Here is a 24,095-nt window from a genome sequence, read left to right as displayed (position 1 = left end):
CTACAAGTGTATGGTGACTTCTGGAGTGTAGATGGTTATAATTTATATTATGCTGTAGTGAAAAGTAAACCATAGTAATCCGTAGACACCTCAGAGATGGCTTTGATGACTCTTTTGCGTGCAAGTCATAGGGATACTAAGTCTGTGGGCATTGCCATGTGGAATGCTATGCATTTTATTCCAGTAATAAAATGCATTTCCAATTAAATTATCAGAGCTATACAAAAAACCCTCCATGCGAACATAAAAGTACTTGATTCATTTGAGTTATCTTCTTTAAAAAAATACATTTAAAAGCACATAATAAACACATTTTACCCATAATAATACACTAGTGTGTGTGTGTATATATATATAGGATATAGGTCTAAATATTATGTGTATGTTGGTGGCCCTCAATAAATGTTGTCATTTTACATTAAATTCCAACATTCACAAAATTTACTGATATTATCAAAAGCTTCAAATTTGGATTGATTCATAAGTCGCTGCATCCTGTAATTCAAGAGAGATTTGTTGCCAACAGTGGGACAGAGATCAGAAACACCAGCGCTAGCTAAGACACGTAGTTAACTGGGGAAAAACATCAGTCGTTTATTGCTGTGCCTTCCTGAGTCTCTGATATTGTCAGTTCTTTGGGTGCTATGAAAATGCATTACTTTTTATGGTAAAAGAAAACTGCATGTTAAATGAGAGGTAAACATTTAACACTTTGGTGATAGCAATGGCAGGATTCACCATACTAGTAGAACTAACAGGTGGGTTACATGAGAGATGGCCTTAGAGGTACCCTGCTCCCAAGGCCTCTCAGGTACCAAAACACTACCTCAAAAAATATGTTTTTTTTTTTAACTTTTAAAGTAATTTTATTTTTCAGTGTCCTCTATAAATATGAAAATGTTTCTGCAATGGGAAATGGGTAAACTGATATCAGCTAACTTTTTACAAAGGTATTTTAATAACTAGATAAAGCCAGGTCACTTAAGACAACATTTTAGAAAGAGGTTATTTTATACATATATATGTATAAAATATGTATGTGTATAATATATGTGTGTGTGTGTATTTCATTCTTTACACGTAAAAGTGAATATAAATAGGTCTTTTGGTATTTCCTTCTTACACCATAATGGGCAATTTGTGCCCCGCAATGAAGCAAAGAGGACACCCCCTTTTAGAGACCTCTGCTTTCCAAGGTTGACACTATCAGAAGCTGTCCAGGAATTAGAAAAGGACATTTGAAATTATCTTTGCAAGGTTAGGCCCAGTGAATATTTGCATTTAAAAGCTTGTCTTTTAATTGCAGTAAAGTGGAGGATACAAGATACTGTTTTAAACAATCAAAGTGGAGGTTGCCCATTGCCTCTCAAATCGTACTGAACAGATATTCAGCTTCTGTTAGTGTCAGCCTCGTGAAGCAGAGGTCTCTAAAAGGGGGTGCCCTCTTTGCCTCATTGTGGGGCAGAGATTGCCTCATTATGGTGTAAGAAGGAAATACCAGAAGATCTATTTATAGTCACTTTTATCTGTAAAGAATGAAGTCAAGTTTTGTGAATATTGGTTAATACTGTATAAATTAACAAAAGCACTCTTACTCAGGATATCAGACAGCCATGGAACAACAAAGAACAGCAGAGGTGACAGCATGTGTGAAGCAAAAATAATGCAAGATAAAAAGAATGACATTCTGCTAGGTGCAGTGGCACAGCTATAGTCCCAGCTGCTAAGGAGGCTGAGGCTGGAGGACCACTTGAGCCCAGGAGTTTGAGGTTATAGTACACAATGATCTCCCTTGTGAATAGCCACTGCAGTCCAGCCTGGGCAACATACTGAGACCCCATCTCTAAAAATATGATGATAATAATAATATTATAATCAGCCCTCTTTACAAAACACCTCTGAAATTAACCAGAAAAAGATTTGAAATGTACAATTATATCTACTATAATTATCTATGATACTCATCCCAGTATAGAGTGCTTTTAAGTATTTTTTAATGTACTATGAGTATGTATGTGTGTATACAGACTCACACACACAAACCCACACACATGCATATACATTTTCTTAAAATCACAATTCTAAGAGGTTTGGAGACCTCAGTGTAGACAACACATTACTGAGTGAGAGGCGTTGAAAGGAAGTAAGAAGCTGAAAAAGCTCTCAAACTAGTTACTATTTTCAATATTATTCTGTTATTTGTAGAGGTATTTCATAATTCCTCTTTTATGAATAAATACATATTGTGCCCCATTATGTTTTGAAAATTTCAGTAATCTGAGAGTTTAAAATGTTCCATCCATCATATTTCATGTGTATTGTGTTACATTTTGCAGTTTTTCTTTGAAATTATATTTTTTCTCAGTAATGCTGTCAGTTATTAACTAATGTTAAAGTTGTTTCCATGCTTTGAATTTCACAATGGAAGTGGAAATGATTCTATTTATTAATAATGTTATATCTTTATATAACTCTTGATTGTTTACAAGGCACTTCCACATCCATCACTTTCCTTAACCCTCACAGCAACCCAGTGAGGAAGATATTCTGTCCTCCTACTCCTGATAAATCTGACTGACCTAAACTCACAGAAACTTTTTAAATAAAGTCGTAACTCTTTGGTTTTAGAAGCAAAAGTGTTTTAAAACGTAGGCTGAGATTAGTTGCCAAATTAATTTGTCTGGACAATTTGCTTAGAAGTTTTTTACAATTTAATTATTCGGAATACCACTTGTTTAGCCTAAATCCACAAGACCATAATTGTAGACTGTCTATGCACTCACTGTTTGTTTTTGGTAATAGTTAACTTCTTAGGGAATTTTTAAAGTGGAAACCGATTAAACTTTTTTACTTGTAAATCATTATTTCAGGTAAAACAGAAACAAAACTTACCTTTGAGAGTAAAAAACACTAGTTACAAATGGCACAAAGGGCTAACAGTGATACGTAATCCCCGTATCTCTCCTTCCAGAAGGTTAAAGTCTTTTTTAATAGGGGAAATCATTGAAAGTGAAGTAATCTCTGAACATGCATAGGTTCTGATGTAAATCTCCTCTGGCCCCCCCACACCCCCAGTCACCATTTGCATAGATTCTCCTCCAATCATAAAAGGTAAACTAGGTTGTCAGTTGGCTTTATTAAGTCTACTTATAGCCTGAAATCATCTCTTGAAGTCAAATTTTCTCTCTTCAGCCCTCCTTTTAATTAGTCCTACTAACCCAGTCATTCAAATCTGGGTATTGCAATGTTCTAGGATATGCTATTTGTTGAGTTTGATTTCTCCTCTCTCTCTCTCTCTCTCTCTCTCTCTCTGTATGTGTGTGTGTCTGTATGTGCACATATATGTGACAGACAAAGCCTTTCACATACTTTGGAGACAAGTTACCGGAAAAAGGAAATAATAAAATATATTTTCTTCAGTAAATAGAGCCCAATAAGAAAATTTGGGATTCGAAAAATAACTCATAAGTTTATTAGAGACACATAGCCCATGATATTGAAACATATTCCAATTATGTATGGTAGCTGCAATCACTGAAAAATCAATAAGCTGCAGAATCCCTTGTGAAATTAGAAGTAGTTAGTAAATTTACCTATCAAGTTATTCCATTATAATGTTAATTATGTGGCATTCTTGAGAGGCAGAGTTGAGGTTAGATCAGTTCTAAGATTTTAAAATTATTTTAAATTATTTTTTAAAATTGGATGAAATTGTACATTTCAGCAAAATGAGAGCACCTATAAACATATATACAAAAGATATGCCAAAATTCTAAAAGTTTAAAACCCTTTAAGATTTACTAAGAAAATAAGTTCAGATAGTGAAAGTATTTATACACTCAGCACTTCAGCCACCAAACTCAGTCTATATATATATTTTTTAATTTCCACATTTAAAGTTTATTCACACTTACAAAGCAGTGACAACAAGCAGGCAGTTTCAAGACCTCTTTTTCTCTTGGCAGGCTCTATCTTGTGTAATGATCACTGACCATTGTTGACCGCAACACTCACTAGCTGCAGCTTTTTCCTTAGTGCTTCCCTTAAAAAAAAAAAAAAAAAAAGGAGAAGAAAAACCACACCTCACTGTATATCTTACTTCCTTCCGGGGAAAGGATTACATAATTGTGGGTCTGAATTCCCATATTGTGTCAGTACTTGTGGTTTGTCATCTCTCTAATTGTTGGAAGTTTACATGCTTGTATTATTTCATCACAATTTGCTATAAACTATTGAAAATGACTGTGGGATCTGTCTGTGTTGTTTGCCTTTTGAAAGTGTACTTTTCTTTAACCATCTCTTAATCCAGAAATAATAATGCAGAACATCCCAGGAACTGATCCTAATCCTCAGTGCTCTGATCTCAACACGTGCCTCTTAAATCCTTTGCTAGATATAGTGCCTAAAGAGCCCGAGCACACTCACCTTTGAACCAGCGTTGATCTAGTTTTGTTTATTAAAAAATGTTGATGTCCTCAGATACGGTGTATGAAGGATAACAGAAAGCATATTAAGAGTTTACAATTATTTTTGTGATTATTTTTTAAAATCCAACATCTTGGCCTTTTACTTTGTGCTTCTCATGAGTATCTAATTGAATAGGGTCCTAATCTTTTACCTGATAGGTGAGGTAAATAAAGATGGAATAATCTGATGCCGAAACTCCTTCACATATCTCTGTTTTAAGAGTAAGTCAAGACATGTTTTTTGCTGCCGAATAAAACGTTGCAACCAGTTTTGAGAAACTGGCTTACACTACTTGAAGATCAATAGAACCTTTTTAATTTTAAAAGAACATTCATATCAATTATTTCATTTAATCTCATAGCAATCCTGGGAATAATTGTCTCCATTTTGTAGATGAGGTAATTCAGATTGAAGGGGATTAAGAGACTCAGTCAAAGTACCAAAGCCGATCATGGTTTAATCAAGGACTTCTTCAACTTAGATCTTTGACTCAGATCTTACTCTTAAGTTGAGTGATCTTTTTCTATTTTGCTTTGGCACCCTGTAAACTGTTTCAAAACTTGACTAAATGAATAAATGCATGAATAGATGAATAAATAATAAAAATTACATAGTAGTTGGTGGGGGGAGAGGGGGAAGTAAAGAACAGACCAAAAAATAAATTCAGGTGTTTGCAAGAAAACTCAATCCTGAATTGATGAGGAACTCAGACATGGGAAGAGGTCACCTGAGACACTGAACTTTGAGCTAGCAGAAAAGAGAGAAAGAAAAGGAAATGATATGTTACCTATTCTTTCTCCAAATTGTGAGATGGTGGCTGTGAGGGTGATCTGGCTGCGACATTTGTCACCCCTTTGATGGCCAGGGTTGATTAGGCTGATCTGGCTGGCTAGGCGCGTGTCCTTTCCTCCCTCCCTGCTCCATGTGCATCCCTCCTGAAGCTGCGTACTGGGCCAGAGAGGATGACTGTCCCGATGGAGGGGGACCGGTCTTTGGTCAAGGGTATATGAGTAGCTGAGCTCCCCTGCCAGAACCTCCAAACAAGCTCTCAAATTACTAAATTATCAGGAACTAATATCTTTGGAGAATATTTTCTAATCTCTCCAGAGGTATTTTATGTGTTTTGGGGCCTTGGATTTTATAAGAGGGCTGATAGAATAAATACATATTTGAAAACTTCCTTTTAAGTTACTTTCTTTTACAAAAACAAGTTAACTTCATACTTGTGTGTCCTCCCCTTTTTTCTGGAAGTAGTATTTCCAGGGCATGGAAAGGGTTTAACCCTTTTAACTCTTTAAGGTCACTGGTACATCTACTCATTCATCTATCTATGGATTATATTAGCTTTATTATAGTTTTTAAAAATTACTCTTTTGTTTATGTCTTGTGCTTTGGCACTGGAGGCCACCACACATCCTTTAATAGTAAATACTTAGACTTTAGTGCTGACCCATCAAAAGAACTGCTGGGGACCTTGGGGGTAAAGATGAGGGAGAGTTGAAGCTTCCAGACCATCAGATATTTCGGTAAATGTGAGATTAGGCCGACAGAATGAAGCATCACTGTTTTACTCTATGCAATTTATTATTCTGTAGTAGTAATAAATGGTTTCTTCTTGATCTCATTTTATTTATTAGTAGTATTTTTGCAAACTCTATTTAAGTATATGAACAAACCAGAAACTTTGGTGTAATTTTGAATCTTGTCACCATCTCCTAAATAGTCCATTGGTCTGTTATTGGGCTTTGTGATAAACACAAACTGCTCGAGGGTATAAACTTTTTTTTTGTAATGTAAAAGAGGTAGGCTGGGCATGGTGGCTCATATCTGTAATCCCAACACTCTGGAAGGCCAAAGCAGGAGGATCACTTGAGGCTAGGAGTTCAAAACCAGCCTAGTTTTGAACCTCGTCTCTACAAAAACTAAAAAAATTAGCTAGACATGGTGACATGTGCCTGTAGTCACAGCTACTTAGGTGGCTGAGGTGGGAGGATTGCTGGAGCCTGGGAGGTCAAGGCTGCAGTGAGCCATAATTGCACTACTGCACTCCAGCCTGGGTGACATAGCAAGACTCTGTCTCAAAACTAAAAAAATAAAACTAAAGAAAGAAGGTAGAGAAAAGAGAAAACTGAAATAGTATGGATATAATAATATTTCTTAGAAAAAGAAAGGATATGGGCAATGTCTCTCCTGTTCATACCTCTCCCTAAATAGAGGTTTAAAATATTAAAACTTGGTAGTCAATGAAAATTAAAGATCAGAAAGTTCTAACAATCAAAATCCTAGAGATGAAAATCCTACTGCTGCTACTACCAGATTATAGGTCTTCATACTTTGGAAGTTTCAAAATAAAAATACACAAGAATCACGAGATTGGAAGAGACAGACCCATCCATCACCTAAAAATACATGAGAATCGCGAGATTGGAAGAGACAGACCCATCCATCACCTGGCTATTCGCGTGCAGTCCATGAACTGTCAACATCAACATCTCTTGGGAGCCCGTTAGAAAGGACCATTCTCAGGACTTACCCCAGACCTGTTGAACCAGAATCTGCATTTTAATGGGAAAACAGTGATTTCTGTGCCCACAAAGGTTTGAGAAGCACTCGTATACGCCATTCCTGTGCTCAGATCAGAATAGATCCTAAGCAAACCAAAATGTACATTATTTCAGAGGAAAGAGGCCCTCCTGAGTAATATGCTATTTTTGTTCTTATCAGGACATTTTTGTGTTCTTAAAGACAGAAAAATGCATCCTTACACCAGGCTCCTGGACCATCCAGCACATGTCATCACCATATGGCAGCCATGCCAGTGGATGTCCATGATGTCCCCCTCAACAGATTAGAGATATGCTTCCAGACTATTTACGTTTCATGCAATAACCTATTATATATAAATTTAGTGCCCATAAAATAGTCAAAACATTCATATTTTATTTGCTATTTAGCCTATATTCTCTTGAAACAAATTCTGTACATCAGCTACAGTAGTCAACTTGAATGTTCTTTTTCATTTATTCGTTATGCACCCACAAAATGTCATGAGTATCTGCTTGATGTTGGGCTCTGTGGTCAGTACTATAACTTGTAGATATACGTAGGATTCCTTTTCTACCCTTAGAAAACTCTAGAATGTGTATAAACAATTTAAGATGGTCTTCAATAGAAATATGAGCATAGAAAAGTGCACAACCAAATTTCTCTGTCATTGTTGAGGATTGAGTCTTAAAGAATGAGTAGAATTTTGCCACCCAGAGAGGCAGTAAAGGCATCCTAGCAAAAAAAGTGGCCTGTGCCCAGGCTAGAGGCACTTACTGGGAATATGAAGCAGAGGGTGAGGAGCTTGTAGGAAATGAGTGTGGCAGAGTGCAGGGCTTGAGAGTGAAGGACCTCATGGGCCGTAGACTTCATCCTCTGGGTAATGGGAAGCCATCTGACTTTTAAGTTTTTTGAAGAGTGAAACAGATTTTTGTTTGTAAAGATGCCAATGTCAGTACCATAGAAAATGAATGAGAGATGTTGGAAAAGGGTATGAGAGCAGTTAGGTGAGACACAATAAGTGGACAATTTGAGGCATTGACAATTTGGATAGAAAAGAGAGAACAAATTTTGGAGAATATGCAGCAAGTAGATTGGCAGGATTTGAGGATTAATAGGACATGGGGATTGAAAAGTCAGATAGCATGAAGGTCCCTAGTCTCATAATTGGAAAGATGGTGCTGCTACACTGGCATGTCCTGATTTTCATGCAGCATCCTCGTTTACCCTTCAGCTGCCTCATCAGGACCTACTGTTACACTTCAATCCACAAACATGGAAACCGAGGCTTGGAGCAGTTGCATCATCTGCCCACAGTCACAGTGGTATGGAGGCATTCTGGCAGAGGAAGGAGTGGAACTCAGATTCAAATTCAAGCCTGACTCTTGAGTCTTGAAGCTAAGAATTAGCCTTGAGGGTTTGGTAAACAGCCACCCCTAACTTCTTTGCACAGTACAGAAATTTTAGGAATTTTTCTGATGGGAGATATTTCAGATTGCTTTGCTGTCTACTGTTAGCTTCTTGAAAACAGTATAATTCAGCAAATATTTATCTAATGCCTACTTTATACAAGAAAACTAAAAACAGCTATGAAGGGAATATAAAGGGGAGTAAAAGGTAGTTTTTGTTCATAAACTTGTGTTATATAAGCCCCATGAAGAGCTTTTTTATAGGGACAAGAAAAATATAAAAATAACTATAATTCAAGTGAGACGAGAAAGTAATGTAAGAAACAAAGTCTTCGGTTTCACCAGTGGACTGTAATTCCACCTTATTGGCCTCTGAGGTTCCCAGGGGACTTGGAGTAGGCACTTAATAAACACTGGTTGACTTATTGACAGTGTACAGGGAGAGCTCAGATAACAAACCATCTAAGTAAACACCACACTGTCGCAATCCTATTAAGAATTTCCCCGGAGATTTTATAGCCCTGTTTTGGGAAAGTCAGGAAGCATCCTCCCTCTGTAGGAACACTTCCTACCTTTCAAACTGCTTCCTTCAGTGGAATGGCTTTGTCAGATATGCCTTTATGTTGCTGAGCTCCAAACTCCTTCCTCTAAAACCATGCTGACCATGGGGACTGGCTGGGCTAGCCGGAGAGCCTCTAATCCGTCTCATCTGATAATGGACGTCAGAGCATCTGGTGTCCTCCCTGGGTTTAACACTGGCCAGTTATTCCTCACCTGACCTGACTGCCGGGCCCCGGTGAGCCAGTGCCTGTCTTACAGTCCCCGTGACTTGGCAGCGTGTCCCTCTTAGTGGCTGATGGTTGCAGTTAACTCAGGTGACGCAGGTTCCCAGGTGCGAAGCCAGGGAGACTAGTGTTTGTCTTTCTGCTGTCTCTTCCTCAGTGTTTTCATCTGTTAAAAGTCACTTCTGGTTCCAAAATTGCGTGGCTCTGTATGGCTTACTCTTCATGCGAGCCCTTGCTGAAATGTTCCTTCCTCAGAGAGGGTTTCTTGACCACTTAGCTTAGAAGGGCCCCTTCTTCCCAGCCTTCACCTTTCCAAAGGTCCTCTCTAGTCCCTTATCCTGTATCATTTTCTTTAGAGTGCTCAGTGCCCTCTGGGATCATTATATTAATTATACTTTGTTCTGTACTTGTTTTTCGTCCCTCTTATCCACTGAGTATAAGCTCTACAAGTTCAAGATCTTCACACTTGTTGTTCACTGCTTCATTCCCAGCATGTCAGGCAGTGCCTAGTATAGAGTAAATGCCCTACACATATTTGTGGAATTACCCACTGAACTCCGTAATCCCACCATGCTGGCTCTTTTCTGTTGTTACTGCCTTATTCGTGGGTATTGCTTCTTGTTACATCACCGAAGCTGGGTTATAAAAGATTTCTTTGACGGACGCTTTAGGGAGGATTCAACCCATGTGTTTAACAGACATCACCAGCAGAATCACCAAGGCAGTTTTTAAAACCAGGTTTGTCATAAGAACAGAAACATCTTTGAACTTGAATCATTTTAAGTAGCTTATCTTGTTAATATGGTGAGTAGAACTAGAAAAACCTTTTGAATGTTTAAGATCCTTTAAGTAGATAGTACATATGGCCTGAGATAGATGGAAAATATACAAAAATTCAAGGTCGTGACTGAATGAAATGACTGATAGTTTTTTAGTATCTTTTTTTCTTGCTGTACTATTCTGTTTTAGTCTTTCAGTTTTATCCTTGCTGTTACTAGCAAACAAAATCAGTAGTTATCTCAGTTCAGAAGAGCTAGTGATGGTTCAATTTGATCCATCAGTAGTGAGCATTTAACATGCGTAGTGCAAAATGTATGAAAAGATTGCTGAGCTGCCCTGTGAAGTATTATACGTCAAAGCTTGGTATCCGTCCTAAAGATGCTGCCAGTCACTTCCTTACTCTCTCTAGCCCGGTTTTCTCGACTGTCTCGGTGACTGCAGTCAATTCCCTCCTAGTCTTTTCTTCACTGAGCTCACCGTCTGCCACTTCCCTGCTCATGCTTGTGTAGTTTACTACATTCTGGATTACTCCATTGCCTTTAGAATTCCTCCAGGGATGGTGCTTCTTTCCAAATAAATGCCTAGTAGCATAAGTTATATGGTATTTGGCAGGTGTGAGTTTCTAGGAAGGTCCATAGGTTTTATTTAGCCTATCTGTTTGGATACAGCATATGAAGAGGTCTGGTCACATATACCAAACAGTAATATTTTCTTGTCAAATTTTCTTTGTACCTTCTGTATCTGTCTTTCTTAATTCTGTTTCTTTCTCATTTACCATAACCACTTTCCAGGACGAAAATATGCCTTCGGACTTCTTTCTCCTCTGGGTACTTTTAACAAATGGGTTGGCCTCAAATAATATGCATCCCTTCACTTAAAATTTAAGTTCAAAGAAGCGACTTCTTGGAGGTCGGTGCATGTGTGTATGTATTGCCTTTCTCTAATATGTCTCTTCAACCATCCATGTGTCTGGCAGATCACATTTCCCACCATGATAATTGAAATCAGTCTTCTATTTTTTTAACCACACTTCCTACTAATTTCCACTGTAGCCTTTCCTCATTTATGTTTCTCATCATTTAAAGAGAATGCCTTCCTCTTTTTCTCCTCTCTTCTAATACCTTCTTAAATATAATAACTAGTTTTTAAAACTGCATCTAAGATAGACAGCTATTCAGGCTATTAGATGCCGCCTGAAAACTCTGTTTGACTAATTTATTTCTCTCCTTTCTGCTATCTTTGCATTACTTTCTATTTGTCATTTTATCATATGCATGTTCCTATAATCAATGTGTTATTTTTTATTCCTCTTTTTTCCTCACTTCCTTCCTCCAACTTACCTGCACATTCTGGCAATCCAACTGCTAAACATATACCCAATTTTTCCATTATTCCTCATCTCCTCTCCAAAGTTGAAACAACCACCATCTCTACCATGGACAACTGCAGTAGCCTTCATCTGATCTTTTTGTTTTCACAAAGATGAAGTTGTTTTCTGCTTTTAACACTACCTCTTCTCTGAAAGTCATTTTCTATACAATAGACAGGGTTATTCCTGAAAAAGCTTGGATCACTTCATGGCCTTTCCATGCTTAAAGAGCTTTCCACTCATGCCTGTAATTCCAGCACTTTGGGAGGCCAAGATGGAAGGATCACTTGAGCCCAGGGGTTTGCGACCAACCTGGGCAACATGGCAAAGATCCCTTCTATACAAAAATTTAAAAACTAGCTGAGTAACGTGGCACACACCAGTAGTCCCAGCTACTCAGAAGGCTGAGGCAGAAGGATCTCCTGAGCTCAGGAGGTAGAGGTTGCAGTGAGCCATGATTGCACCACTGCACTCCAGCCTTGGCAACAGAGCAAGACCCCGTCTCAAAAAAGTTGGCGGTGGGGGCCTTTCCAACACACTTGGAACAGAATCCAAACCCCTTAATATGGGTGTAAATCTTTCTGTGATCGGCACATACTTGGTGCTGAGATAACTTACTTGGTCTTCCTTTCTTCCCTCACCCACTCTGTTCCACACTGATGTCCTTTCCTTTTGTCAATACCTCATGCTTAGTGCAACCTCAGTGCCTTCACACCAGCTATTTCTCTGCCCAGAATGCTTTTTCTCCTGACATTTATTTGCTTCATTGGTTTCCTATTGTCATTCAGATGACAGCATAAATGTCATCTCCTCTAGGAAAACTTCTCTAAATATTCAATCTAAAACAGCCCATCACCACACTTTCACACAAGCCTATTTTAATTTTTAGCATAGCTACCAGCAATGATGTTTTCTTGTGTATCTGTTTATGTGTTGCCTGTCACAACCACTAGAACACTCACTTCCTGAGGTCACAACTGTTCCTAGAAGAGTACCTGGCATGTAGCAAAAACTTATTATATAGATATTGAATTAAAATAATAAATGAGTGGAAATGCTGACATTGGACTCTGTTGGCTGGGCAGGTACATTTTGCCCCATAAATAGATTCTAAGTTCCTAAAATATATATTTTTTTGAGACCTCACAGTACCCGGTTGAGTTTGGAGTATGGCATCAATACTTGACAAACTCTTAATCTCTTCATCTTTGCTCTTTTGGACATATTTAGGTTGTGGTATCCTAAGAAATCCATGGAGTGACTTACTAAAGAGTTAACTTCTTGGATAAAATGGCTATAAAAAAATCAAATTTTTACGGTGCTACACACTGCAGGGACTCAATATATTTTTTGTTGACCACAACAATTCATGCCTCACTTTCCAGGCCAATATGTGCTGTTGCTACATGCTACTGGCGCACTGCCATGCTCCATCTTAGCTAAATTTCAGTAGAGAATGAGGTATGCAGTTTGTAAACTGCTTTGGGGAATGTTGCACAGGAAGTCATTTTCATTTTGTTGCAGATCAACAGGAAATAAGGCTTAGTTGCCAAACAAAAGCAAGAAAAGCAACCAAGCATATTATTCCTTCCTTTGGGGCTTTCTAAGAATCATTAGCATCACCTAGGACAGTGGAAGTTATCCCAGCTATCTCAGTTTTACATGTATAGGACATTTTGATAGGAAGAAGGTATTTAGTATTTTGTTCCAGTTTTTCTTTGCATTCTCCCATACACTGCTTTTGAACTTTGTCATATCTTCTAATCACCCATCTGATACATTTTAAGAGTTTTACTCCTTTCTTTATTAAAATGGGTCTGGCTTCCTGAATTACAGACTACTATCTATGGGACATTTATTTCGGCCAATTCTATTGTTCATTATTCTTCTCATTGGCATTAATATTGATGGGAATACAAGATTACTTACTTTAAAATCTGATCCTCTTTGAAATAATTCTGATTGTGTAGACTTGGCCATCTTTTAAATTAGAATGCCCTAACGTTATCCCTGTTATGAACTCTGCATCATGAGACTCAGAGGGAGTGCATGACAGAATGGAAACTTTATTCGAATTCTTGGCATGTTTTAATTTCTCATTGCTTTTTTATATTAATTTAATTTCCTTCCAGAAGGAAAGTTGGCAGTCATTTAGAAAAGTGCTAAGGGAGGTTGGAATGATTGCAGTTGAAATGCGTGTGCAAGTCCCTAATCCATAGATTATTGACATAATGAACTCTAAAACCCTTAATAATCATGCCACTGTGCACTGACAGCCTGCATTTAGAGAGCTTTAGTGTATGAGTTCTGTATATAATGTCGGCTCTACTTTGTTGAGCTGGGTAGAAGTTGGCATGTTATCGCAGAGTGTGAGCTCACCTAGCATGTGCCAGAGACCACTCCTCAAGGCAGACCAGGAATCCTTTACTTCCATCTGCTTTATTTCTCCCTTTTCAAATATGGAAATGTCAGTCCGTAATAAGCTATATTTCCTTCAAATTTTTAACAGATTTGGATTTTTAAGAACAACTAGCTTCAGACATTTTCATTGTTTGCAAAAGAAAACAAAATAAAACAGCTTTTGGGAATTCAACTTTTGATTGTTGCATTTTTGCCTTGAGGGAATCCGTACGTTCACGCTGACACATGGTGGACATTCAGTATTAAAGTGTGCAGTCCCCTTCGCTTGCTGCCCAGCACGTCAACATCAGACACAAGGTTCTTCCCCCAACCAAAGCGATATATGTTTTTCTTACACCTTGACCAAATGCTTCAGATTTATTATCAAATGTGACATGAATGATTCAAACAAAAGCAAATGCCCTTGAGTTTAAAAATGGAAATTTAAAAGACTAAATATTTGCACTTAGGAAAAGAAAATAACAGAAATCTCTGTGGCAGACCATTGCTTGAAATTATTCTCACTAAATTATAATCATGCACTTTCCACTCTCTTTAATTAAACATTAGATTCCATTTATTCTCAGTACATTCGCTTCAAGTAAATCAGAATGCCCATCCTTTTTTGTCATTGTAAATTTGTTCCAACTTCGTGGCCTGCACATGACCAGGCACATTAGATAATTTTTATGCGAATCTCAGTGATACTATATATTTTTTCAAATTTTATACTTTATGTTATATTTATACTGATGAATCTGATCTTAAATTTTATAACATGTAACGTGTATAAGAGCTTGATGACATTTTTGACAGCTACATTTATACATTTCTGCAAAGAACTTGTTGGTGTTGGAGGGATGGAGGAATTTGTTTTGATCATATTGTCACAGGTAGGTAAAGCTGTTGGCTGCTGTTCTGAGGAAGCTACAGTTTGAGAAAGGTCACGGTGCCTTAATTTATATCACGTCTTCTATTTTGAGAGCCTTGGACTATTATATGAAAGCCTAAAAGAACTTTATATCTACCAGATTTGCAATTGCTTGAATTGCTCAGATAATACAACCAAATAGCAGTCTGTAAATATTAAAGACAAGCTTTCTCTAGTGGTTGAAATAAGAGTCTGCTCTTAAGAGTCTTAATTGTCATATGTGGTAAAACCATTTAGTGGAATTTTAAGAAAAAAATTAGCCAGATTTATTTCTTATCACTGTTCATACAATTTCAAATAAGAAATGTTAGCTAACTGAACCAGTGGTTTAACCAAGGTGAATAAATTGACTAGTTGATCTTATGTAATTGCAGATAAATTTTGCAAAATGATGGTAGTGGAACTGCTATAGACATTCTGGGACAAGTTTAATTTTTTTAGGTATGTTGTGCTTTTTTGTGATGATAGAGGTAATTCTGGGCATTTAATTGATAAAATAAATTACTCAAACTCCTTTTAAAGTTTTACTTTGCTTATCACTGACCGTTTTATAATTCACAAGCATTTCCACAGGTCTGTGGGAAAAGGATATGCCAGGTCAGTTGGACTGTTTAATTTACCTAAAAGTTCCATAGACTATGAAGTTCAAATTAATGCTAAAGAAAGTCTTAGAATTGTTTGTACATGCTCAGTTATCCATCATTTGCTGCACTCCCTACTCCTTGAAGAGCAATAAAAATGCTTTAAATCTATTCACTGACATTTTCTTTAAAACCGGAGGTGATGAAGGGGAGAAGCAAGTGCCCATCACCATAGTCCTAAAATATTAGAAAGAATCCCTTCTCCATATCTCTTGGGTTGTATAGTATTTACCTGCTCACCAGAAAGTGAGCAACAGATATTCCATTTTTATACTTAAAAGTTTTCTCTTTGGGGACTACTACTCATTTGCCTTAACTCCAATATCAACTGATTGAACTCATAATGTTTCTACATTTTGATCTAAAATACGTGTGTGTGTATATATTCATACACCGTATAAACTAATTAATTTACTTTGGATTATCCAAACCCATCTCTACCTTTGTAAGTATAGACTATATGGTTAATCTTTGGCCAGTTTTATTTCCCCTTTTAACCTGTAGGATATGGGCATTCCAAAGAAAAATATCATATCACCAATTATCTGTTTTCTAAAGATTGAGGTGTATCAAATCATTGGATCATTTTTATTTTCTCACCTCAGTTTTAGCAGTATCTGAGGACTTGTGCCAAATATGACGGCCTTTGACAACATAAAAATAGCATAATTATATATTAGCATCTATATCTTTTATTCATTAGTACTTTTCAATTGAAACAAAGTCAACTTTTTCAGTTACAGAATACCACCACCAAGTTCTTCTGGGTTGTGGATAACTGTGCAACCAAGTTGATCTGCCTAGCAAAATAAAAATATTTGGAATTATCCTAGCAACTTTCAACTTATGTTTGAACTAAAGCCTCAGTTGTAGAAAGATAGCAAGATTTGTTGCTGTGCAAACACATTTCCTACATCATCCACCAGATGGCCATGAAAAAAGAAATAGTGCTTAAAGTGAAACTCTGATTGATGTTATTTAATGTAAAGTTTAAATCTGGATAAGCTCTGCCTACCTAGAAGTAACAAAAAGAAATGAGAGGAAAAGTTATGCCATTAGAGGGCACTTTTGTAATTTTAGAAAAAAAGTCTGTTCTTATAAAGTAATTTAAGGCTTATGCTTAAGAAGAATGAATTTTCATTGTTTAGTCTAAATGACTAGTTCTTAAACTGTGTATCTGAGAGAGAACATTTTATTGGGAAGGAAAAATGTGTAAAATCTTAAAACCACCATTTGAATAATTTTTATCAGTAAATGTAAGTTGTAAAAATATATGCAATGTATCTGCACCGTCATTTTTTTGATTAGCTATATTCTGTGCTGCTTTTAAATATATTTTAACTTCTGCCTGTAACCTCACCAAATCGAACAAGCCATCAATGCTCCCTAATATTTAAATTTTTCCCCAACAGTAGTTGCATGTTATTAGATAATATTTGTAGAACCAGAATCCGACAGAGTATAAATTTCTGTGTTTGGGGTCCATACTAGTTTTTAAAACTTTTTCGAAAAGTGTGCTTTGCCCATAATTGGTATAGCAATTAAGATGGTTAAAAGTGTTTCAGAAAAAAAAAAAAAATGTGGCCCAATGGAATTTTAGTTTGGGAAATATGATGTTTTTTTAAAGCAAAAGATAAAGTTCAGTCTGTTACCTATTTATTGGTGATCATCTAAATAAAAACATATACCTGAACTAATAAAGTAGGCAAACCAGTAAAATAGTTTAATAAATAGAAGCTTAGTGTCAAAAACTATGAAAGATTTGAGATTTTAGCCCACTTGCAAGCTAATAAATTAGTCTGTCATAGTTTCATGGATGCTAGAAGAAGGCACGATACTCCTGGGTCAGAGACAAAGGCCTTTATTACTCACAGTGATGTATTACTCAGGCAGAGTATCATTATTTTCTTCCACTGGCTTCCTGACCCCCACTTTGCACAGGATGATGCAAAGAGGGCCAGAGGGCACTAGGCCATGTTTGGATTTTATTACAGGAGAGGATTCCTGAATTTAGGAACCTAAAATCTTTTATAATGGGTGATAGCCATGCCTGCTCTTTGCTCTGGAGGCTTTATCTTCCAAGGCTGCTCACTATACAAATATCCTTGAAAAGATAATGTGGTACAAAAGCAGTCAGTACTTCTGCTCCCAAGTACTTCTGCAAAAACAAACACAGAGACCCATGGAGAATTGCTTCCCAACACTGCATAATCCTATAATTTGAATTTGTTTACTAATATTCATTTGTTAAGTAGCTGAATTGGAGAATATATAATAATCAGATTTACCATATTTTAAGCCACCTATAATAAATAGTTCATGTTTTTTATGTCGGATAGTATTTATTGTATGACCTTACGATCTAAGTCTCACTTTGATCATTTTTAAAATGAGAAAAAAGAATAGTGCCTACATTATAGTGTTGTTGCTAGCATTAGATGAAATAATATATTTAAAGAACTTAGAAGAATGCCTGGCATGTGGCATGTACATGACAAAATTTATTAATATTGTTTTTATCTCAGAATTTTTTTTTCTTTTTTTTGAGACGGAGTCTTGCTGGAGTGCAGTGGCGTGATCTTGGCTTACTACAACCTCCGCTGTCCGGGTTCAAGTGATTCTCCTGTATCAGCCTCCCAAGTAGCTGGGATTACAGGCGCCTGCCACCACACACAGCTAATTTTTGTATTTTTAGTAGAGACGGGGTTTTGCCATTTTGGCCAGGCTGGTCTCAAACTCCTGACCTCATGATCTACCCACCTTGGCTTCCCAAAGTGCTGGGATTACAGGCGTGAGCCACTGCACCCAGCCAGAATTCATTTTTTATAAGTATCTGATTCAATAAAAAGAGAGTTATTTCTTAGGGCAGTTGAGGATGCAGGGAAAGTTCCTATCAGTCAACACTATTTCTCCAACTCAGGGGCTGACCTAAATATCCCAGATATCCTGGGTCCTTAGGCAACTGGTCCTGCTAAGTCATACTGTGGCACTGTGGTTGGCAGCTTTGTGGGCAAGCATGGGGCCTAAGGAGGTAAGCCTTGAGTGGCTCTGAGGCAAATATGCCTGTGTATCTCGCTTTCAAGTGCTCTGGTAGCATGTTTGCTATAAGTTTCTAACAAGTACAGAAAGTGAAATTCTAGCTATTTCTAAAGAGATTTTCTTCTTTAGTTGGCCTCGTCTGTTCTCACAAGGCAAGTTTTGGGGATGGTACTACAAAGAGAAATAAACTGGTAGAATTGTATGTGGCATGTCTGTGGTATTTCTAAAGAGAGGCAGCATAACAAATTTCATTTGGATTTTCTGTTTTTGTTAGCTCCAAACAAAAGAGGAGCAGAGGGGAGGGACAGAGAGCGGTGAGGGAGGTCCCATTCCGGTCAGTCTACCACGTCCTTGCTTGGTTAGATTAGATCAACTTAGTCTTGATTTTGATCCATCCAGCCATCTTTTGCAGACATAGCCCTTGTCTACTGTTAGCAACTCTCATGAGCTCCCACTGACATCCCCAAGTTCTTTTGGATTTCTCCTTGACAATCATCTGGATTACTTCATGCAACTTAAGAAGGCCTGGTCTTACTCTTAAACTGCCAGCTTGTTAGGAAGAAAAGTTTATTTCAGTCACAGAAGCATTGCTCATTAGAGATCACCCATCCAAAATCTTCAAAAAACTGAGGTCCGGAGTGGCTAGGTGAATTGCCTAAGATCACACATCTAGTTAGGAACTGAAACTAAACATCAAGTTTCTTAGCTCTCAGTTGAATTTTCTTACACTTGTAATACAATTAAGAAATAAGAGTCGGAAGGAAAACCTCATAATAAGTTATTATGGCTTTCTGGAGAGTTATTACAGAGGATGAACATTGGGCTCTGCAGTCAGATCCACCTGTATTTATATCCTTTCTCTGCTTACATAATGGAGGTTTATTTTTGCATAGGATAGCAGCTACTTCACAGGCTTATTGTGAGGACTAAAAGTTGTAATGCAGCTCGTGAACTTAGCACAGTGCTTTCAACATACTAGCTCTAAATCACTGCAGATATGTTGTATGGAAAACCACAGAACACAGAGCAGAAAAGAATATTTGGAAAAAAGTAAAATGCTTTTGCATAAGCTCGCTGTGAAAATCCACCTCTCGTGTCCACATTGTAAAAGGAGAATGTTTATTTTTTTCAAACTATATATTTTGGGATCTGAATCTATTTTGATAGCATCCAAAGAAAGACAAAATGAAAATCAAATGATGTTTTAAGTAGAGATTGATTACAGTAATGTCTATTTAAAAATAAAACTGGCATTCACTTCATCTTGAATTATCACAAACATTTGCTATTTCAAGTACCTCAGTGTAAAATCACTATATTTCTCTAATGCTTTAATTCCCTGACACATGTTAAGTCAAAGAGGTAAAGGAAAACAATTATTTACATATTTCTTTCTGTGAGAAAAAAAATGTACCAAATGGTCAGAGGAAGCAAAGTCTTTTCATGACTGTCATGTCAAGGAACTTGCCTACCTGAGGCTTCCTGTTGGGAACATCAAGACACGTGGAAGACAGTGCCTTTGACAACACCCCTACAACAATGTGCAGTAGAGAATGATCCATCATTACTTAGAGGATCTTTGATGAAAGTCAGTGACAAATGCCAAAACGTAACTTAGTGAAAGTACTCTGCTGGAAGTTAAGACAAATGTTCTAAATATACACCTTTCTGACTTGATGTGTGAGTGGGGGTTCAAGCCCATTTTCTGAAACGATAGAGGTGTATATGTCAATGTCAATGTTGTGTTGAAGACTCTGGTACCTGATAACAACTAGACATCAACAAATAACTCATCATGTGATTCTGGATAAATTGCTTAATCTGTGAGGGAGATGAACTTTATGATTTATAAATCCCTGACTTAAGAAAATTTGATCTTGGAAAAAGCATAATACTATATAGAGAGTTATATATGTATAATCCCTAGTCAGATTTTAGGGAAGAATAAAAATAATTGAGCAGTGATGATTTTCTGGTTCTCAAAGAGTCTCTGACTTATGTTGAATGTAATAGTTCAATCATATCAGCAATTAGCAACTTGACTGCTGAGCAATGATACCAGCCGACCATTGGTTTAACTTTTATAATAGTTCGAAGAACTGACCTTAAGAGATTATTTTCATACAAGCTTTGAGACATTGATACAATGTTATCTACAATGTCCATATAGGCTTCTGCTGTAATGAAGTGAGGATTTTCTCTCTGAATACCCAGAGAAGTTAATGCAGCAAGAGTCTTTTCATTTCAAAATCTTTTTAATGTCTGAAATTCTAGTGAATTTATTCTCAACATCATGAAATCGTTTGAAGAAAAAATGTAGTAAAGTTGCCTTCAAGATCATGTGCATGTATCAAAAATACGTGATGCGTCCCTAAATTTCCATCAAAGCTAAAATAATGTTAACCCTTTAGAAAGTCTGTGACTTGCCCTAGTGTCTGCCTGCAAAACTAATAAAGCAGTCATTTCTGTTGCCTCAGGATGGTGCTGCTCCACTGGTGTCTGCTGTGGCTTCTGTTTCCACTCAGCTCAAGGACCCAGAAGTTACCCACCCGGGATGAGGAACTTTTTCAGATGCAGATCCGGGACAAGGCATTTTTTCATGATTCGTCAGTAATTCCAGATGGAGCTGAAATTAGCAGTTATCTCTTTAGAGATACACCTAAAAGGTACTCTCCCTGCAGTATTTTCTTTATTAAAAAGCTCACAAAGGATGCCTCCAAAAAAGAAAGTAACCTTTAGACCTAGTTTAGGTAATTTACATATCACCCTATGAATAGCATTACCGATTTTCTGTAAGTAAGGGGGAAAATGGTACTGCAACTTCTCATGAAATAAAGGCTGTTTGATTCTTGCTGATTGTCATCTCCTTTTGGGTGGAGTAGGCAATGCTTGCACTTCTTATATTTTGGAATGATTATTTTCTTCTTTTCAGTACAGTAGGCTATTTCTAAAAAGGATTCTGTAGGATTAAAATGAAATCAATTTTCATGAATATGTATAATTCTTCAAGAATTTGCATTAAGTTTTGTTTTTGTTTTTGAGACAAGGTCTCTGTTGCCCAGGTTGGAGTGCAGTAGCATGATCATGGGTCACTGTAGCCTCAACATCCCGGGATGAATCAATCCTCCCACCTCAGCCTCATGAGTAGCTGGGACTGTAGGTCTGTGCCACCTTGCCCCGCAAATTTTTAAAATTTTTAGTAGAGATGGGGATCTCACTTTGTTGTCCAAGCTGGTCTCTAACTCCGGAGCTCAAGTGATCCTCCTGCCTCAGCATCCCAAAGTGTTGGGATTACAGGCGTGAGACACCACACTTAATGCATTATGTTTTAGGAGTATAATATTTCTTCAACAAATACTATCAGATTCTGAGAGAATCAAACTAAACAGTCATAAAAACTGACACTGTTTATTTACCTTTACTCCAACATCAACAAATTGGGCTCACACAAAGTTTCTAAATATTTTGACCTTTAAAAAAATATATAAATAATATAAGTAATATGTTATAAATTAATTACATTTAAAATTACCTACTTTGTAGTGCTGAAACTCTTTTCTCCCTTTATAAGTTTAGAACACACAGTTAATCTTTGGATAATTATATTTCAGAACAGTTTTTCCTTCTAACCTGGGATACAGTGACATGCCAAAGGATTAAACTGTCTCAGAACATTAATAACCCATTTTCTAGAGATTGAGGTACATCAGATCATTAGTCATCTTTTCAGTTTTCATTAACAGTAATCATGGAAGGTGGTGGTCTGAACCCCTTCCACTTAATGGCCCAGTCATATCTCCATCTGGTTAGTCAAAATACATTAACTAGAGCGAACTATTGTTTGGATATCATTTTGGCACTGCTCGAGGGAAATTATTTGTTTGCATGACCACATCAGTCTAGTAACTGACTTGTCAATAACATATAAAATAATATTGAACCTTTAAATGACATTCATGAGAGTAAAGGCAGAGAAGGAAATGATTATATTGAAGGAACTTACTGTCTTGGTCCTGACTAAAATTGAGTCTGTGAAAACAGTAAAAGGCATACAAGGCAGTCCTCATACTTCTAGTTATTCTTAACCACTAACTGAGTTCTTGCGAACACGTTTGGCTTTTCATATTATTTTGTCCTTTGAAATTTACGTGTGAGTGAAATCAAATAAAAAATTTTCTGTAGAAATTACTTTCATTTCCCAAATGCACTTGTGCATTGCCTTCTTTGCAGTATACTTTAAATACAGCATTCCACATTATGTAATCAAATCACTTAATTAAATAGTTCATCTTGTTTAGTCTTCCAGTTTCTTAAAATAAGTTGCCTTTAAGAGTTGTTTTAGGGATTACACTTCTGAAGAAAAGCTCCTCCATGTTTTATTATGAGACATTATAAAACATTTTCTATTTTATTTCTTTCTTTTATTCATTATTTTATCTTTTTTCCACCAATAGTTATTGAGGCCCTTGGTATCCACAATATGAAAAAATGTTAACATAAAAGCGGACTTATAGTAATAAAGAATTATAGCCACAAGTAGAAACTTCATTTCTAGGTGTGAAATATGCAGTGATAAGCACACATAGATGTTGTTGATATTCCAAATAATAAAAGAAATTCCAGATAAAGTTTCACAGCAGTAAACTTAAAAAGACAACAAATGCATTAATTATTCTTATGTTTGTACATAAATTCCAAAGGCTAAATGGCTCATGGTGTGATTATCCCTCAGCTTTGACACTATAATGTGTGGCTGTGTTTCCTTAGTTATTATGTTTCTGTGTCCCTCACTAGCCAGTAAATATCTCGAACGTGTAGATTACGTCCTGTCATCTCTGATTGTCACTCTCTTGTACAGTTGCTTTGTGCAACTGTAGAATTGTGCAACCATCAAATTGTTAAGTATATTCAAATTATCATTTATTCCTAATCTAAGTGCTTCCATATGAAAATGTTGACTTAAGAGGGACTCCCTGCTGCTTTGTATGCATAATGATTATCTTGTGGAATGCAAGCATTGTTTTATTTGTAATTGGTCACCTATGACCTATGTTTAAGTTACTAAGACACAGTTTGGGAAATAAACTACTTCCTTGTGTGAAATGAGAACAGAAGGTAATAGACAAACTTGGACATTGTTTTCTTCTGTGCCGTTGGGTTAGCTCTGCTATTCACATAAAACCTAAAATCAAACAAGAAGTTTTGAACACTCTTTTACTCACATGATGCCAATCTAGTTATATTGTTGTATCTATTTCTTTGTAATATAGATAGGTTCAATTGTGTTTATGTGGTTAATAACTCCCATGCAATCTAACCAAAGAGACAAAATTCTACTCACAAAAAGTAGACTGCATTAAAAATTAAGCCTTCCAACACTCTGTTCAGGAATGCTTATGGTACATTAAACTTTCCAGACAGTAAACAATTCAGTCATCTATTTTGTCTAGATGATGGTTTAACTTTACTGTATTATGAATAAATTGCTTTTGCATTTATAGGGTCTTCACTTTATTTGTCTGCCCACTGCCCCCCGGCCATTCTCCATCTCCAAAAGCATCTTAGAATGGTGGCGGTGGAGAGGGGAAGTACTTATATTTCAATTCAGATTCTATGTCTTCAGATAGAAGCAGACTCTAGGTATATGAACCAGGCTAGAACAAGAAGTGTGGTGTTCGGATTCTTAGGTTTTATTTACTCATTTAATAATTCAGATATTTTAAAATGTTG

General features: G+C 36.7%; 1 protein-coding gene across 5 annotated transcripts in view; it reads left to right on the top strand.

The window, feature by feature from the left end:
- The window catches only part of NDNF (neuron derived neurotrophic factor), a 65,546-nt gene that overhangs the window by 28,747 nt on the left and 12,704 nt on the right, over window positions 1-24,095 (top strand). For all 5 annotated transcript variants that reach the window (XM_017859303.1, XM_017859305.1, XM_017859304.1 and 2 more), the window contains exon 2: window positions 20,843-21,031. In XM_017859303.1, coding sequence (XP_017714792.1) covers window positions 20,844-21,031 — 188 coding nt within the window. In that variant the 5' untranslated portion in view covers window position 20,843. The remainder of the gene's footprint in view (window positions 1-20,842; window positions 21,032-24,095) is intronic.

The sequence above is a fragment of the Rhinopithecus bieti genome, unplaced genomic scaffold (assembly GCF_001698545.2).
Source record: "Rhinopithecus bieti isolate Rb0 unplaced genomic scaffold, ASM169854v2 scaffold_48387, whole genome shotgun sequence".
Taxonomy (NCBI): domain Eukaryota; kingdom Metazoa; phylum Chordata; class Mammalia; order Primates; family Cercopithecidae; genus Rhinopithecus; species Rhinopithecus bieti.
This window is presented reverse-complemented; position numbering and strand designations above follow the sequence as displayed.